The sequence below is a fragment of the Dipodomys merriami genome, unplaced genomic scaffold (assembly GCF_024711535.1).
Source record: "Dipodomys merriami isolate MVZ:Mamm:240054 unplaced genomic scaffold, mDipMer1.0.p SCAF_36, whole genome shotgun sequence".
Taxonomy (NCBI): Eukaryota; Metazoa; Chordata; class Mammalia; order Rodentia; family Heteromyidae; genus Dipodomys; species Dipodomys merriami.
In genome coordinates, this window is record NW_027205159.1 from 11,028,263 (window position 1) to 11,046,910 (window position 18,648).

At 37.4% G+C, this 18,648-nt stretch overlaps 1 gene segment (V, D, J or C); it reads left to right on the top strand.

Annotated features, from left to right (window-relative positions):
* The first annotated feature begins 2,352 nt into the window (after positions 1 to 2,352).
* On the top strand, positions 2,353 to 2,890 carry LOC138804240 (immunoglobulin kappa variable 1D-13-like). The segment is given in 2 exon segments: positions 2,353 to 2,455; positions 2,580 to 2,890. Coding segments are annotated over 2 exon segments (366 nt in total).
* The last annotated feature ends 15,758 nt before the right edge of the window (positions 2,891 to 18,648 follow it).

The following is an 18,648-nucleotide window of genomic DNA, read 5'->3' on the forward strand; positions in this document are numbered from 1 at the left end:
GAAGTAGGACACAGGAGGACAGCAGAGAGAGGTAGGAAAAAATCATATCTTGCTATAACAAATGAACCTCTGGATTACATTTTGTTTGAGCTTCCTCCTTGAATTATCTTTTGTTTCTCCATTCTTCTATAAACTGAAATCTCTGCCTACTGCCAGTGAAATATTGCCAAATGATGAGCAAGTTCTAATGGAGGAATATATGTTATTTTGCATCCTATTGTGTAGGAAAAAAACACGATATAATCATGGTCTTATCATTCTTAGTGACTGCACAGCAGCCATGTTTCTGAATGTCTCTCAAACTAGATTCATGGAATTTTCCCCCAGGTTATATTCAGTAGTGCATGTATGTGAGCAAAGTCCAGAAGTGCCACTGTGTTCTTTTTATGGTGACTGTCAACAGACCCACAGTTTGAATCATCATTACTGGTGATCTTCATTTCAATTCTAGACTAGGTGATGGCTGCCAGATTTCTCTGCTATAGAACAATTTTTCCCTTTTGCAATTTATGAAAATGTGTGGGGAAGATTTGATCATTTTAGAATATCACATTTCTCCACAAAAAAATAGAATATCACATTTCTTATGAAAATATCATGGTGAATCCAAAGGTTTACAATTTATTTAATGGTGTATATTACTGTTTATATGGTATTCAAAATCCCTTGAAATTGGCCAGTGGGCATCCCTTGCTAGCTGATTCTCTCCACTTTTTCCTTTACCTCTCACACCAGGAATTTTTCTTTGTTTGGGGCACAAAATGGTCCAAAATTATCTTACACTTTCTTAGTTTTGATTTAAAAAATCAATTATTTCCACAAGGGTCACTTGTTTCATTTACTGGAGATAGTTTACAGGTACATTTGTGATGGTGCTATCTATTCATGGAACTAGAGCATCATTACTTCTAGACTGTGAAAAATTATCCATTCATCTAGTCTTATATATACATACATATATGTGTGAATTTATGGTGATTTCTCCACCTGCATGCGCAGCAGTAGGTTATTCTGAAATACATTCTTAGACAAAGTTCTCCTGTAATTAGATTACAATTCTTTGCTTCAAGAGTAGTGCTGTCAGCTCCATTGATCCCTCATGAATTTAGCCACATGATCAACTTCTTTAAATGATGGGAAACACCAGCTGTCACTGTCACTTACATGATCATAGCATACAACGCCCCTCACATATTTGCTCAGATATTACTCAGACTGGTGTAACACTGCTGAGATGAGTCAACTTTGCATCCCATGCAGTAATGACTTGTGGGCCCTGACAACTGCACAGGCCCATATGGATGTCCATGTGTCTCATTCCACCTCAGCACCTTCAGTGCAGCCAGCAATGCTCTTTCTCCCTGGCATAGACAATCAGCTCTCCTCACTCTTGCTTCTAAGCCCATGTTGCCTCCTCTCAATATGAATGACATTTCCATGTACTGCTGGCTCCTGGATTTTGTTAAAAAATTCCAACATGATCTTCCTTTCCACGGTTCTACTCGCTCTACTTGAGCCCAATATCTTTAACCCAGCTGTTAAACACAGTGTTCTCTTCTCAAATAGAAGAGACCACCAGATGAAGGGAATATATGTAGGTTTAGGCAACTCAGTAGGCTTCAGCATAACCAGAGTTTATTCTTCTTTTCAAGGAGAATCTCTGATTCAAACACAGTGGCTTTCATTAAGATGTTTAAAACCCAGAAGGATTATGAAGACCTCAATAATGGACATTATAAATTATACACACCGCTAGGATGGTGGAAAAGATTGGTCAGGTTTGAAGAGAAGAAAATGTCTTGCTTTTATGTATCTGCTGATGCAAGAAATTCAGAGATATAGGAGAAAACAAGGCTGTGCTGCACAATTCACAAGTTTAACTACTTTCTAATCAATGTAATAGCTCCACATTCTTATTTCATCTCTAAGGATCGCAGTACAGGACAGCAGTGCAGACAAATTGCCACATAGAGATGATCAGTGAATTAGAGCAATTACCAAAATTCCTGCTCTTGATAATAAAGGCCTGTGCCAAATGAGTGTTGTGCAAACGTCTGTAAATTTCTGGAACTAACCTTTTAATGGATAGGTCTTGTCTTAGATAAAGAAATAAAAAGAAAAGAGACTTTTATCCTCAATGGGATCAGTGGTGTGCTCCATGCACAGGGAAGAAATGTGCTGATTCTCTTCTGTGGCTACAATACAGTTTGTTGCCTGAACTAAGTCTCCTGAGACTCAAATTTGTGTAGATCTACTGAGATGAGGCAGCTGTACAGTTGTGTTTAACCTTGTCCAGATGCTGATGATTTGCATGTGCCAGCAGCACAGCCCACTGCCCTCAGGACTTCTTCATAGGCTGCTCATAGTCGGTGTAGCAGTCTGTCCCAGTCAGTACACAGCATGGACGTGAGGATCCCTGCTCAGCTCCTGGGGCTCCTGCTGCTCTGGCTCCCAGGTAAGGATAAAGAATATTGGGCATTAAAATTCCTCAGTGAGATCCATGATGCTTTACTCTTCAGGAGAGCCTTCTTATAATTCGGTTAATAATGTGGATATTTGTTTCATGTTTTCCCTGCCAGATGTGAGGTGTGGCATCCAGATGACTCAGTCCCCATCCACCTTGTCTGCATCTGTAGGAGGCACAGCCACCATCACTTGCAGAGCCAGTGGAAACATTTATAGCAGTTTAGCCTGGTACCAGCAGAAACTAGGGAAAGCCCCTAAACTCTTGATCTATGGTAGTAGTACTTTGGCATCTGGAGTTCCATCCAGGTTCAGTGGCAGTGGATATGGAACAGAGTTCACTCTCACTGTCAGCAGTCTGCAGCCTGAAGATATTGCCACTTATTACTGTCAACAGTATAGCAACTTTCCTCCCACAGTGATATAAGCCATGACAAAAACCTCCCAGGGAAGCAGAAGTGAGAGTCTGGGCTACCCCAGCTGCTCCTCCTGGTACCTCCACCTGCTGACAGAGATGCTCAGATATAGACAATATAGAATTGAAGAGTGTGAATTGTGTCAACACTTGAGATTCATAAAACAATAACACAAGTAATAGATATTCTAAGCAGCAATTATTTTGTTATTTTTATTGTCAGTCTTGGGGCTTGAGTTCTTTGGCTCAATGTTAGCACTCCAACATATTGATCCACAGTTCCATTTCTAGTATTCTGGTGGTTAATTGGAGCTAAGAGTCTCACAAAGTCTCCTGCCCAGGCCAGCTTTGAACTAGGATCATGAGATATCAACTTCCAGAATAACTAGTATTATATGTACCAGCTACCGTCAGGAATTGTTTAATATGAAGGACAGTTTCATTGCTTCAGATTTTAGTCATTACTTCTCTGGTATCTATTGTATTAACATATTTTAGCAGTATCTATTAATAACATTCTGGGATTCTCCATATGCATCTATTATGGACATTGATCATGTCCTTCTACTTTTCCCCTGTGCTCACCCTCCAGCCTCCTGAACTGGAACCCTTTTCAGGCCCACATAATTACTCTTCTATTTTAATTGTTTTAAGTATGTTTGAATGAGAAAGACCATACATAATGCCTTTAGTTTTGCCTGTTTTAACAGAATGTCCTCCTGTTCCATTCATTTTGCTGCGGATTACAGGATTTCATGTTTCTTTATATATGTTGTGTATATGTATATATATGTGTATATGTATAATCTATATATATACATATACACAGACATACATACATATATGGACCAGTTCATCACTACTTTCTAATCGATTCTAGGACAATTGATCGATTTCAAATTTTCTCTAGTGATAACAGTATCACAATAAATCTATATATGCAGAAATTCCTTTATAAACATCACTTTTGTATGTTGGCTTTATTTCCTTCACATGTATTCCGGGAGTGAGGTAGCCAAATCATCTGGTATGTCTCTTTTTAGGTATTTTAGTAACTTCCTTACTGTCTCCATACTGACTATGCTAACTTGCATTCCTACAAACTGAGTTTGCTTTGTGTTGAAAGAGAGTTTAAAGGGAGAGGGGAGTGATGTCTGATCTCCCAATCCGCTCAACCTTCTCTGTTGGATCACATCATTTCACATTTTTCTGTTCTGTTCTAATTTAACCACAGACAACAAAGTAACAGTGTATTAAATCATGTAGTTAAACACTTACAGATCTGGTCTTAAAGGAAGATGTGGGGAACCTAGATTGTGGAGATTTAGTAAGGAAAAACATGGGTGCCATATGTAATCTATCAGTGGTTATTTTTATACATTTTTATTGTAAAAATTCTGAGCATTGATGCCTCCTCCTTTATGTTTCCCCTACCATCCCTTCCTTCCCCGCCTCCTCAACTACTCCCCCCACCCCTCCTTCCGCCCCCCCCGAAAGTTGTAAAGTTCACTTTCAACATAGTGTGTTGTACATCTCATTGTTACAATGGGTCAACCTATATCCCTATTTAAACATTTTGTTTGTCCCTTCCCCTCCCCAAATTAGAAAAATGTATATACAAGATGCAGGGCACCAAAATAAAATACAGTGAAAACAGGGGTTATTCCGTGGGGAAGGAACATACCAATGAAACAAACAAAATCACATAGTACATTATACATACATTATAAACAATAGCAAGAAAGAAAAAATATTTGTGTCCCTATCTTGGGGTTCATTTCGCTTAATATCATCTTATATGGTCATATCTACATAGCTTTTGAACTTATCTGCTTATCTTAAACTTATAGTAGTTATTGCAAATAAGAAGATTATTATTTTCTTTAAAAGTCTATAAATGAAATACTACTTTGGTTTCACCATTATAATTTAGTCCTGGGATTACACTTGAGACTTCTGAAGGAGAACCACCAAGTGGGTTTGGGTTTCCCTATCATCTGAATTGAGGTAAGTAATTTTGTCTTGTAAAGAATATGTTTGCAATGTATTCTGTGGTCATGTATTTCTCCTGATGTTTCACAAAATGTGAATTTGTATATGGAAAAATGTGCATTGCATCTATATCCAAGATCAGATTGGTGGTTTGGGATAACAGAATGAACAGAATGGATGAATCCTCAAGAAGTACAAATGGTGATATAGTCCATACAGGAAAGGCTGCAGGCCCAGAGCCCTGGTTTCTGGTAGCTGTACTGCTGCAGAGTTGTAAACCTTCCGATTTACAGGAATATCCTTCTTCCCTAGGGAGTCGCCTGAAACTGAAGCCACAGGTGTTGGAGACACTTCTGCAGGCTCAATTAGCAGTGGCCTTGTTGGATCTGTTTCTTGAAGCTTTTCAGAAATCTACTCGATAACACTTCCTAAGACTGTGTAATTTGAATTCCAGAATATGCACTTTTCTGCCTATTATTCATATTTACAACTATCAGCAAGAGTAGCCATTCCATACAGGATCAAGGGAAGCCAGTTTACTCCAAGAACATCACCTACACATTTTGTTGCTAATCAAGATACTATCTAGTGGACCTGCCAGAAGTGGGCAGTTTTGCAGGCTTTCAAACCTGAAGTCAAACAAGAATAGAGGAGCAACTGAGTTCTCTTTCCCTGCAGCAGGGTTGGCCCCACTGTGGACCTGGGGAATTGACTACTGCTGTGATCTATCCTATGAACAGGATGGATCCAATGAAGAAACACAGAGTCTATGAAATTTAGGCTTGAACTTTTTAGTTTGAAACTTTTGTTGCCACACGGTAATGATGATGAAAATAATTGATACCTTGTAAATTATGTTTTTATCATTTTAAGCATTTGCATAAGAAGTTATCATTCTCCAAATCAGTTTAGGAGTTCAATACATCTTGTCAGCCCTTCCATCATTCTCCCCAATTCCCACAAGGAAATTTGATATTTGAATTGTCCACTCTGTCAGAATGACTGAAGGAACACTATGTCAGAGGTCTAATTTCTGGGAGCAATGAAATATATTAAAGGGTGATACCTGGGTTTCCAAATTCTTTCTGGTTGATAAGATGCTCTGATTATTGTTGTGACATTATAAGGCTCCAATTGAAATAGAAGATAGGGACTTGAATGAAGACACTGCATTTTTCATAGGGTCCTTCATGATCCATTAGGTGTCAGGACTTTCTGGCATTCTTACATTCCTAGTGGAACTTTTGATCTCTCTCTTCCTCTCTTATGTTTCCAAACTCAGTGATGTGATGTTGATTTGAATCTGACTTGGGAGTCATTGTTTTGCAATAGATCATGACTAGTCCAGGGTTTTAGGTTTATCCTAATCCTGGTTCCTTCTTACTTGGCTGGAAGAAGTGAAAATTAATTTCTCTTTGACAAATATGTTTAGCATTAGTAAGAACTTCCAGGTTGCTGAATAAGGCCACACTCAAAGGACAGAATATGGAGGCCCCTAAACTAAGAGCAATACTTAGGCAATTATTAGGTGGGCATTAAGAAACATTTGGCTTTTTAAGGGTCATATCCTTGAGGAAACAGTATTATCTTGGACATTTGTAGAAAAGTGATTTGTCTTACAAAGGAAGAATGATTTTAGCATATGGTTAAGGAATTTTATTTTGTATTGCAAATTATTTGAAACAATTTTACTCTTACAGATGGGTTGTAAGTGTCGTAAAAATTGCATTTTCTTCTCATTCATTTCAGAATATGCCCTCATAGTTTTACAGCCTAAACATTTCTTAAAAACAGGGCATTTTCCTATCTGACCCAATAAAATTATGGTATCTGCAATAAAATGATGGTATCCTAAATCATGCCCTGTGGACTGCAAGACCATTTTGACTTTGACAATTGTAACAACATTTGTGACAAAAGGACCCACTTACAGGTTGCCTTTACTGGCCTAGATCTCAGTCTGCTTTTAATTCAGAACAGTTTTGCGGTCCTTCCTTGAATATCATGATCTGGCTCTTTTACACATTACATACCCATCAACTTCTTAGACTCATGTGGTTTCTATCACTACACAATTACAAATCTGAATGTTCATTAGAAACATTTTATATGTTCATATTGTATTTCTACCATATTTTCCTGCTTTAACTCCGTTTTTTTTCTCTCTATCCCATGAGTCCCCATACTCAGAGAGGACCTACTTTACCATTCCATCATTAATTTTGTTTCCCAATTTTTAATGTTTAAGCAGTTGTACAAAAGAATTGCCATTTTAAAAAGCAGGTTCTAAATACAATGCAAATTGATCAATCTCACCCCTTAAATTATTCTCATTATCCATCCCTACCCACTCTTTGTGCACTCTTCATAATCTGGGTGTGGGTGCTGTCCTTGTGCTCTTCAGCTCAAGGTGATTGCTCTACTGCTTGAACCACAGCGCCACTTCTGGTTTTCTAGTGGTTTGTTGGAGATAAGAGTCTTACAGACTTTCCTGTCCAGACTGGCTTTGAACTGAGATCCTCAGATCTCAGCCTCCTGAATAGCTAGGATTGCAGGAGTGAGACGCCAGCACCTGGCTTTGCATTGAATTCTTATCTGCATTCTCCTTTTCTCAGCTTCATTTTTCTTCCCCTTTGCCCTTGATCCCACTCCATTCCATTCAAATGCCTGCCCTCTACTGTTGTTTTGTTGAAATTTGACTTTGCCATTCTAAGGGATTATACTAGAGTGCTCTGTGGAATCTACCATCTTCCAATGAATATATTTGTATATATTTGTACACCAACTAACCTATTTACTAATAAATTTATAAGCTAAATCTGGCTTCTATACATAGAGGAAAACAGGCATCCTTTGTCTCATTCATTTTTCTTTAAATCTTCACAATAAGATTTTCTTTTTAAATTTATTTATTTATTTATTTTTATTGTGAAACTACCGTAAGGAGTTGTTACAATTACATGGGCAAGGTAATGAGCTCATTTCTTATCAAGCATTGTTGCCTCCTCCTTTGTTTCCCCTTCCATCCCCCTTGCCCGACACACCCTCACCCCCTTGCCCGGCCAAAGTTGTAAAGTTCATTTTTCAACATAACGTCTTTTATATCTCATTGTTGCAATGGGTCCACTTGTATCCCTGTTTAAGCAATTTGTTTTTTCCCTTCCCCTCCACAAATTATACCAGCATCAAATACAGTGAAACCAGAGGTTATATGATGGGGGAGGGACATACAAAGCATCAAAGAAATCATCTTATAAATATGTTAGAAACAACTGCAAGAAAGAAAAAAAAAAAACATGCATCTCAACCAGGGCAAGCAAAAGGCCATGTGCTTCTGGGGTCACAGTGAGCCCTGTCAGGTTCACTGGTTTCTAGCTAGCTATGATTATGGAAGCACCATGCCTCACTCTTCCCTAAATGTCGTATTTCACTGGACACATGTGCTCTTCATGGAGATCTCAATACTGTAAAATGAGGAGTTCCAAGATGATTTCAAATTTCAAAAGGCAACACTGGGAGGAAAGGTGGGAAGATGTGACACTGTTCAAAAGTAAATGTACTATTTACCTGATTCATGTAACTGTAAATCCTCCATATGTCACCTTTCCAATAAAATGTAAATAGAGGCAGGTAAAAAAATAGTGTTGTTTTAATGTTTTTCCTCAGCAGCCAGGGCAAAAATTTAGCAAACCTCACACTTGTAGGCCTGTAACTGTGATAATATGGAACGCATAGGTAAGAGTACTGGGTTCTGTGAGCACCCTCAGAACAAAGCATGGGATTCTCCCTCAAAAATGTGCTAGAGTCAAAGTGCAGGAATGTGGCCATTTACCAAGATTGTTTGAATTCCTGAATACAAACTTCAGTCCCAACAAATAAAGACAATAGCATCAAAATTGGTACTGATGATGGTCCATATGCTTTAAGTAGCTGTATGTGTGCCCACACACTTTGCATCATAGATATTCTTTTTGGACAATTACATGTTATTTAATAAATAAGAATGCTGTTTGCAACTAAGGTTTATAGAAAAAAACTGAATACTTTCTGACACTGTCCAGTCAGACAATGATTGTCCAAATTCTGATTATCACTTGCAGGTCGGTAGTCTGATTACACCATTAATCACACTGCCTCCATCTTTATCCTTAATCACTCTCCTCCGTGCTCTTTCTGCAACTCAGGATCATATCCCAGATAGGCTTCTCTAAGACCACGAATGGAGGATTTATTGTCAGAGAGTCTTGTAGGACCTAGGGATTCACGTTTTTCATAATGCAGGATTCAGTTCCAGGATCTTAAATTTTACTTGGAAAAAGAAAAAAAGATAACAGGAATATTGTTATTTTGTGTGTAGTGTCAGTCCTGGGGCTTGAACTCAGGGCTTGGGCAATGTCCCTAATATTTTGTTCTTGGTTAACACTCTACCATTTGATCCACAGCTCCACTTTCAGCTTTTTTTTGGTGCTTAACTGAATATAAGAGTCTTACAGCCTGTCTTACCTAAATGATCTTTAAATTGTGATCCTCAGATCTCAGCCTAAGTAGCTAGAATTACAGGTGTGAGCTATCCATGCCAGGCTAATTACTGTTTTTAATGCCTATAAGAATGAGACAAGGCCACCTTGTTAAAGGTGTTAGAACATCTTCAGTCTGTACTCAACAAGTGCTGTTTGAGTTTTTAATGGGAAACTATTTCAAGAAGAAATGTTAAAAGTACAACACAAAGTAGATTTTCCCTGAATCCCCTAAAGCAAATTGAAGAAGAAAGAAACATACTCTCTTGTGTATTTCTATTTACTTGCAACAAATAAGAAATCAGCATTCGTACCCCAGGAAGATAACCTTAATATACAAGTCTAATTCTTTCTTAGGCTCATGTCAAATACTGACAATTATCCCCCATTGTCTTTTTTCACATAATAGTTCAGTCTAGGTCAGATTTTCCTAGATCTGCCTTTCCTCCTCTTCCCTGGAAATCTTCCAAAGTCTCTTCAGTCCCCTGATCTTATCAGTCTTGAGGATCACAACTATTTACATTCCTGAAGGTCCTTTGGTGTGGACTTGTGCACTTTGCCTCAAGGTTAGACTCAAGAATCCATGCTTAGTGGAATGTACAGCAGTACTTCTGAGTTCTTCCCAGGATATCCACTTGAAAGTCGCTGTTTTCACTCAGTTTCATTACTGATGATCTTCACTTCAATTCTATTCTAAGGTAATGGTTGTTTGATTTTCTTAGCTGCATTGTTATTTTTCTTTGAAATTAAGTGTGCTCTGTGGAAAGAACTTGATGGCTTATAACCATCACATTCCTTGTTGAAATATACTTATGGATCCAAGTTTCTACAACGGAATGTAAAATTATCTTTGTTATTCACTTGATAGGTAAAAAAGTTGGTCAATGGGCATAAAATACAGTTGGCTTCTCATCACATTTGACAATTTCCTCATTTTTCATTATTAAAATATTTTTATGGAATATATATTTTTAATTGTGAAAATACCGTAAGGATGGGTTACAATTACTTGGGCAAGGTAATGAGTATATTTCTTATTAAGCATTGTTGCCTCCTTCTTTGTTTCCCCTTCCCATCCCTTCCCATCTTCCCCCGACATCCCCCTCTTCCCTCCCACCCCAACCTGGCCATAGTTGTAAAGATCGTTCTTGACATAATGTCTTGTACATTTCATTGTTGCAATGGGTCCAACTGTATCCCTTTTTAAATGATTTGTTTTTTCCCTTCCCCTCCACAAATTATACCAACCTCAAACACAGCGAAAGCAGGTGTTATACCGTGGGGGGAGGAACATACAAAGCAACAAAAAAATCATCTTATAAATATGCTAGAAACAGTCAAAAGAAAGAAAAAATTATTTGAATCTTGATCTTGGGGTTCATTTCACCTAACATCAAATTATCTGATCCTTTCTGCTTGTCTCAGACATATACTAGTTATTGCAATTTTATTTATATATTTTTGCCAGTCCTGGGACTTGAATTCAGGACCTAGGCACTGTGCCTGAGCTTCTTTTGCTCAAGACTAGCACTCTACTACGTGAGTCACAGCACCACTTCCAGCTTTTTCTGTTTATCTGTTACTGAGAAATCAAACCTGGGTCTTCATGCATGCTAAGTAAACACTACCACTAAGCCACATTCCCAGGCCTCATTAGAATTTGTATCATAAAAAAGATGTTGAACTTTGTCAAAAGCTTTTCTGGATAAGTTAAAGTAATCATGCTATTTTTTAAACCTTGATTCTGTTTAAGTCCTGCATTATGTTTGATGTCTATATGGTAAGAATTTCTTTTTTTCAGGATAGAAACCAATATGCTTGATCATGTTTTATGATCTTTTAATGTGACGCTGAATTTGATTTGCAAATATTTTATTGAGAATTATTGTGCCTAAGTTCATCAAAAGATTGGTCTACAATTCTTTTTTGTTGTTGGAATTCTCTTTTGGGAATGAGTGTAATACTTGTTCCATAAAATCAGTTGAGTAACATCCCTTCCATTTCTATTTATCTAAAAACTATGAGGGTTATAGGTGTTAGTTATTTTATAGTAATAAAATTTCACAATAAAAAACAATTAAAAAATAAAATGACCAAACTTAAACTTTTCAATAAATATCTAGAAACTAAATAAGAATGACTCACTACTTAATGAAAAGGCGTCTTTGTTTAAGAAAACTGTAAAACATGCCTGGAAAAGGTTGAAGAATTAGGGTGCAGGCAAAGAGAAGGAATCATGAAGGCATGTCCCTTTCTAGGAAACACATATAAGATCTCTCTTGCCTTTCTTTTTATTATTTATTTATTTATTTTGTGAAAATACTGTACAGAGGGGTTACAATTACATGGGCAAGATAATGAGTACATTTCTTATCAAGCTTTGTAGCCTCCTCCTTTATTTCCCCTTCCCATCCCTTCTCATCCTCCCCCTGCCTTTCCACCCAATCCTCCTACCGCCCTTTGCCTTTCTTTTTATAATATGTATTTTTATTGTGAAAGTAATGTTCATAGGGGTTACAATTACATCAGCAAGGTAATGAGTCCATTTCCTCTTCTGTTTTCCCTTACTATCCCTTTTCTCTCCAACTCCTTCCTCTCTAAACCCTCCCCCTAGCAAAGTTGTAAAGTTTGTTTTCAACATAGTGTCATGTACATCTTATTGTTCCAATGGTCATCCTGTATCCTTATTTCAGCATTTTGTCATTTCCCTTCCCCTCCTCAAATTAGAAATAGGTATATACAATATTCAGGACACCGGAATCAAATACAGTGAAAACAGGGGTTGGACAATGGAGGAAAAACATACAAAGTAAAAAATCAAAAAGTACATTATTAGTACATTAAAAAGAACAACAAGAAAGATAAAATCTCTTGTGCCCCTGTATTGGAGTTCATTGGCTTAGTATCAGGTTATATGGTCATTTGTACATAACTTTTGACCTATTTTGCTTGTCCTAGACATATACTAGTTATTGCAGATAAGGGAAACCATGGGACCTTTGTTTATTTGAGACTGGCTTACTTCATTAATATAATTTTTTCCAAGTTTCTTGATCATAGTTAATGATTCTAATTAACAGGAGAGGCCCACCCTCCTGGTGTCACTTTGTTTTTCTTCTGACAGTTTGTCTCTCACAACTGCACTTACCAGGATATTTGCATATTGCTCCCTGGGGAGGAGCTTCTCTGCAAGTCCACCATAAAAGCTCAGCTCTAAGCTTGCCTGGGCTGACAAGGACTGCTTACTCTCAGAATGAGTTGCCCTGCTCAACTCCTGGGGCTGCTCATGCTCTGGATCCCAGGTAAGAACACACCAGAGCTGAGGAAGAAGATGGGGAGGGGCTGAGCTCTGGTGCCCAATTCTTCCCATGTGTGTTGTATCCACTCGTGAGAGGTGCACATTTTCCCTCCTGGATGGGTAGATGATATATGTATCTGTGAGAGTGAGGAAGATTCCAGAAGGACCAAAGAACTTGTTCTGCTTAGGACTAGATAAGCAGAAAGTGCTGGTAAATTCTAGAGGTCCTCAGGGACAGCACCCAGGCCCACAGTTCAGGCCCCACTACCAGACCCTCCCCACCCCCAAAAAAAACAAAATTAAAAAATTAGTGGAAAAGTTAAGACTTTCTTGTGTTTTATAATCCCATTAGTACTCAGTAAGCTTAACAAAGAATGAGAATCCAAGAATTATGTGAAGAAATTTTATCTCCAATCACGTGTTCCCTTTCATTTATTACTGGGGCAAAGAGAACTGGCTCCCCAGAATCTCACCTTCAGAATTGAAGAATGAGGTGGGAATAAGGCAAGGAAAGAGAGACATAGTAATTTGCACTGAAGTTGCTGTGCTCTCACAATGAACACATGTTCTCATGCAATCTTTTTGAATCCCACAGTTAGCATTTTTTTATTAGTATGACAAGGATGACTGACTTTCCCAGACTGAGAGTTGGAAATGTGTGGGACACATTCTTTTATCTGTGGAATCTTTCTCAAACTTGTGTATCATTCACTTTGGTTCTCAGTGCCTTTTCCATCCTTGTCACAGGTATGTATTTCTACAAATGGAGAAGTTGGTTCATCATTTGCCTTTAAATGATCAAATTATGTGGATTTGGGGGATTGTGTGATTTGCTGTAGAGGGAAGGTATTATGAGTAGGACCCTTTGGTTACCATTTACATTTCTTTGTGGAATTCTTATTGGGGCTCTTACTCATGGACTTGTGTAAATAATTCTCCCCATATTCCAGTCCAGTAGAGTGGGGCAATACATTAGAACTTTAAAACACACCTATAATTCTTTTAAAATATAGTTTTAAATAGAATAAGTAAAGGCTTTTGGGTTTCTTTTTTAGTTTTTTTATTTTAATTTTATTGTCAAGGTGATGTACAGAGGGATACAGTTATATAAGTAAGGTAATGATTACTTTCTTTTCTTGTCTAACTTGTTACCCCCTCCCTCATTTTTCTTCCTCTTTCCCTTCCTCTCTCAATGCCCCCCAAGTTGAGAGATCATTTCCAACATATTGTCACTTTTGAGTTTCTTTAAGTAAATGTTTATGCTGATCCCATTTTGGACTTCCACGAAGTAAACATTGGAACACCATGGTTAGACCTTTCTGCCATGCATATATGCATATATATATTTTCCTACAACTTCAGAGTCATATATTTATTTGATTATTCATTTATTTATTGCCAAAATTGGAGCTTGAATTCAGGGCCTGGGCATTGTTCTCAGCTTTTTTTTTTTCTCAAGGCTAGCCACAGGTCCACTTCTGGCATTTTGGTGGTTAAATGGATTTTCCTGTGGGGGCTGGCTTTGAACCATGATCCTCAAATCTCACTCTTATGAGTAGGTAGGATTACAGGTGTGAGTGTACTTCATAACTTGACTTTTCATCGCATTATTTCATCTATATATTTCCTATCTAATAACATCCTAAGAAATTGCACTGTTCTAAGAACATCACTTATAATGATTACTTGGGAATCCAGTGCTTATAAATACCATAGTTTATTGAACTGTTTCTACATTGAAAATCTTTGTTGTCTCCAAAATATTAAATGCATCATTAAAGTTGTTTTGAATTTTTCATTCTAGTATTTATTTTTATAAATAGATAAGTATCTGCTAGTTTTTAGAAAGAACAAAATACAAACTTCCTTCTTACATGATAATCCATCTTAACTTGGCTCATCTAAAAAAGTAAGTTACTCCTCCCTGTGAAATTATTCTTTTCCCAGCATGCAGTTCCACTTTTGTACAATTTTATACACCTTACCCACTATATATGCCTTTTTCTAAAATCCCTCTTGCTATCATCCAGTTTTTGTAAAAACCTTTTCCAAGTTATTTCATTAATAGGAAGGCATAATTAACTAATAACAACTTAATGTCATCATTTCCATTGGTATTTGCATTTTAGCCTGGATCAAAACTTGATTCTAACAAGATTATACTTTAATGGAAGAATCAGAGCATCAATGAGGAGGTTGAGAGTACCCTCATCAACAAATTGTATCATGCATTGCTTATTTTTGTTTTAAGATTTGAAGGCTAAAGATTACCAGCTCATATAACCCTGGTTCCAGTGCCCTGCATCTTGTATATACATTTTTTAAATTTGGGGAATGGCAGGGAAATAAATAAATGCTGAAACAAGGATTCAGGTTGACCCATTGAAACAATGGAATGTACAAGACACTAAGTTGAAAACGAACTTCACAACTTTGGGAGTAGAGGGAAGGAGGAGTTGGGAAAGTAGGCAGGGAAGGGAATGTAGAGGGAAAACAAAGGAGGGGGTAACAAGGCTCAATAGGAAATGTACTCATTACCTTCCTCATGTGCCTGTAACAACTCTATACAGTATCTTTACAATAAGTAATATTTTTTTTAAAAAGATTACTAGCTCATACTTCCACAATTAACTTGCTATACACCTTAAACACTTCATATGGCTCAAAACAGGAAACCAAAAAGAAAGCAACTTTCAATATAGATTGTCCATTGTTGTAAAACCCAGATGCCAAATGCAGTGCCCAGCGCACAGGAACCCACAGTACAGTCATTAACCTGTAGAATGCTGAGTTATCTTCTTTGGCTGGAAATCTCTTAATTTTATTATAGACATTATGCAGAAATTTCCTGAAACAATATTCATGGAGAATAAACAGTTCTACAAAATCAGGAGATTTTTACTAAGTCAAAAAGAGGAAAACAAGACAAGAAAAATTCTATTCCTGGTTATATAAAAAATAGGATTGAACAATAGTCTACCAATAGTCTGAAGAAGAGAACAATTATTTAAGTGAGTTGTTATTATAAATGTAATAATAGAGTGATATGCATGGTAAAATGAAACCTGATGATGAGCCATGAACTCTGTCTTGGGAGGTCAGGAAAATCCTTCTTGCACAGTGTCTTGATACATGGAAAGGGAGAAAAAAGATGAAAAGCTTATGAAGTTTAGTAGTCCACAAATATTATGACCAAGGAATGCAAAGTATCAGGAACAGGGTAGCAGTAAATCAAATTGGAGAGATGGAAATGGCCATGTAGCTTAGTGTTGTTGTACTTGCTTTAATATGCACTAGGCCCTGGGTTCAATCCCCAGCACTAAAAAGGAAGGAAGAAAGAGACAAAGAAAGATTTGCGAAGTGGGCCTAGCATCATCATAGAAGTTTTATTCTCTAGCCCAGGATTTCATACTGTTAATTACTGCATGGGAGAGTTAAAAGTACAGTTGCCCAAGTCTCAGCCATTTGTATTTGAGTGGGTACAGATGTATCAACTTCAGCTGATATGACTTGTGGGCAGCCAGGATTGAGATATCATGGTATAGCGCATATGAGTGTAGAACATGGAAAAAAAGTTTGTGAGCCTTCTATTTCTGCAGGAAAATAAATGTACTTGGTATGAGAGCCTAAGTATGGATATAGTTTAGTCTGCATTTAAAATGTACAAATATACCAATTTTGCAAACTTGTGTAAATTACCTACCTCTCTTTAAGCCTTAGTTTCCTATTTTGGACTTGGGAGCCAATGAGACTATAGTGAGAGAGTGTTCATAAAGTGTTTTCTGGCTATGCATTTTAAAATGTATTATAACTACCCGTAGTTGACTTGTTTATATAGTGTAAATTTGCACCAGGTGCTGAAGAGCAAAGCAGATGAGGATCAAGTGTCCTGTCTTAAGACTCTTGAGTACTTGATGTCATTCCTTACATTCCAAAATTTTTGAAGTGAGAATTGGACAAGAAGGCAGTTTTAAAACTTTTCCCTATGGAGCCTTAACATTTTTCAATATCACAGGGACTCCGGAAAGATGGAAAAATAAAATATAGAGAAAACACAACAATGCTTTTCAGATGGCTTACTGTTCATTCTTTTGACCTATGATGACAAATTACCAGACACTGTATTGGTTATAAACACTAAATTTATTTCTACATTCTGGAGCCTGGAGGTCCAAGATCGCAATGCCAGCATAGTCAGGATTTTTTTTTCTGAGTGATGCTCTGTATTAAAGATCAGGAGTGAAATCTATTTGGTTTTGTTTATTTAAATCCCATTCATGAAGGCTTGCCTCCATGACTTAATTACCATCCACATACACACAAAGGCCCACTTCTATAATATTACATTTGAGATAGGATTTCAACAAGTGAAACTGGATGAAGGGTGTAAATATATGCATTGTACTTATACATTCCTTTTTCCCCCATAAGATTGTGGATCTAAGAACAGTAAGATCCAGACATTGAATGATCTTAAAGCTGACCTCTGGGCCACTCTGATTTTGGAGTATTATATTGATCTGGCTTATTCAATTCTCTGCCTTCACTACAAGATTATGTGGAGAATACATAAGATAATTACACTAAGTGAGTAGTTATCTAGAGAATTATTTCATATTATTTACTTTTAATTTTTTTGGTAGGTACTTAGGTTTGAATTCAGAGCCTTGCATTTGCCAGGCAGGCACCTTACCTCTTGAATCATGCCACATCCAGCATGCTTTGGTTGTTTTTGAGATAGAGTCTTGCATTTGTTTATTCCTAGGCTACCTGGATAGTGAACTTCCTATTTGGATGTCCAACACAGGTAGGATGACAAGCCACACATTGGCACACCCAGTTTTTATTGATTGAGATGGAGGTCTCTTGTGTGTTTTCCAGCTTGACCTTGAACTCCCACTATCCACATGTCCACTTTCAGAGTAGCTAGGATTATAGGTATAAACCACCTCATTTGGTTTCTATTATTTATGTTTATGAAAAGTCTGAAAGCTATGAGAAAATCCCCTAGAGTTTACTAACCATATCCAGATTCTAGATGATATACTCATGTTTATTTTGTTACAAACTGTGTTTTTCATTCTGTTTTATATAGAGATATGGCAAGTCAAGAATAAAAATATTATTAGGAATGCCAATTCAAACAGCTGTGACTATCTAATTTCTAAGTGTGGATTTGTGTTTTCTGGAAAAACATCCGGAGTACATAAGCCAAAAAGTTGATAGTCCTAACAAACAAAAATTTGCTTCCAGTATGATCAGCAGATTGCAAATAGGGGTTTCATACCTGTAGAGGAGACAGGTCACAGGGGAATTCCATGCTTGTGACCCTAAAATAATTCCGTCCTGTTCAAAATAGCAGAACCGTAAAATTTGTCAAAATTATTATATGGGAACTTTCTTTTTTTTTTCCTTTTTTTTTGGGGGGGGTGTCCGGTCGTAGGGCCTGAACTCTGGGGCTGGGCGCTGTCCCTCAGCTCTTTAGCTCAAGGCTAGCACTCTACCACTTGAGCCACAGCTCCACCTCCAGCTTTTTTCTTTGTGTTTATGTGGTGCTGAGAAATAGAACCCAGGGCCTCATTCATGCAAGGCAAGCGCTCTACCATTGAGCCACTTTCCCAGCCCTTGTATAGAGTCTTGTATATACATTTTTCTAATTTGGGGAGGGGAAAGGGAATAACAAAATGCTGAAACAAGGAAACAGGATGACCCATTGCAATGATGATACCCACAAGATTCTATATTGGAAATGAACTATACTACTTTGAGGCGGAGGTGAACCAGGTAGGGAAGGGAAGGAATAGTGAGAGAACAACAAAGGAGGGAATAACAATGCTTGACAAGAAATGTACTCATTACCTTACTCGTGTAAATGTAACCCTTTGGACAGCATCTTTGCAATGAAGTAAAATAAAAACTTATTAAACAAAACATAAAAAAATAGAATCCTGTTTTTAAAACAT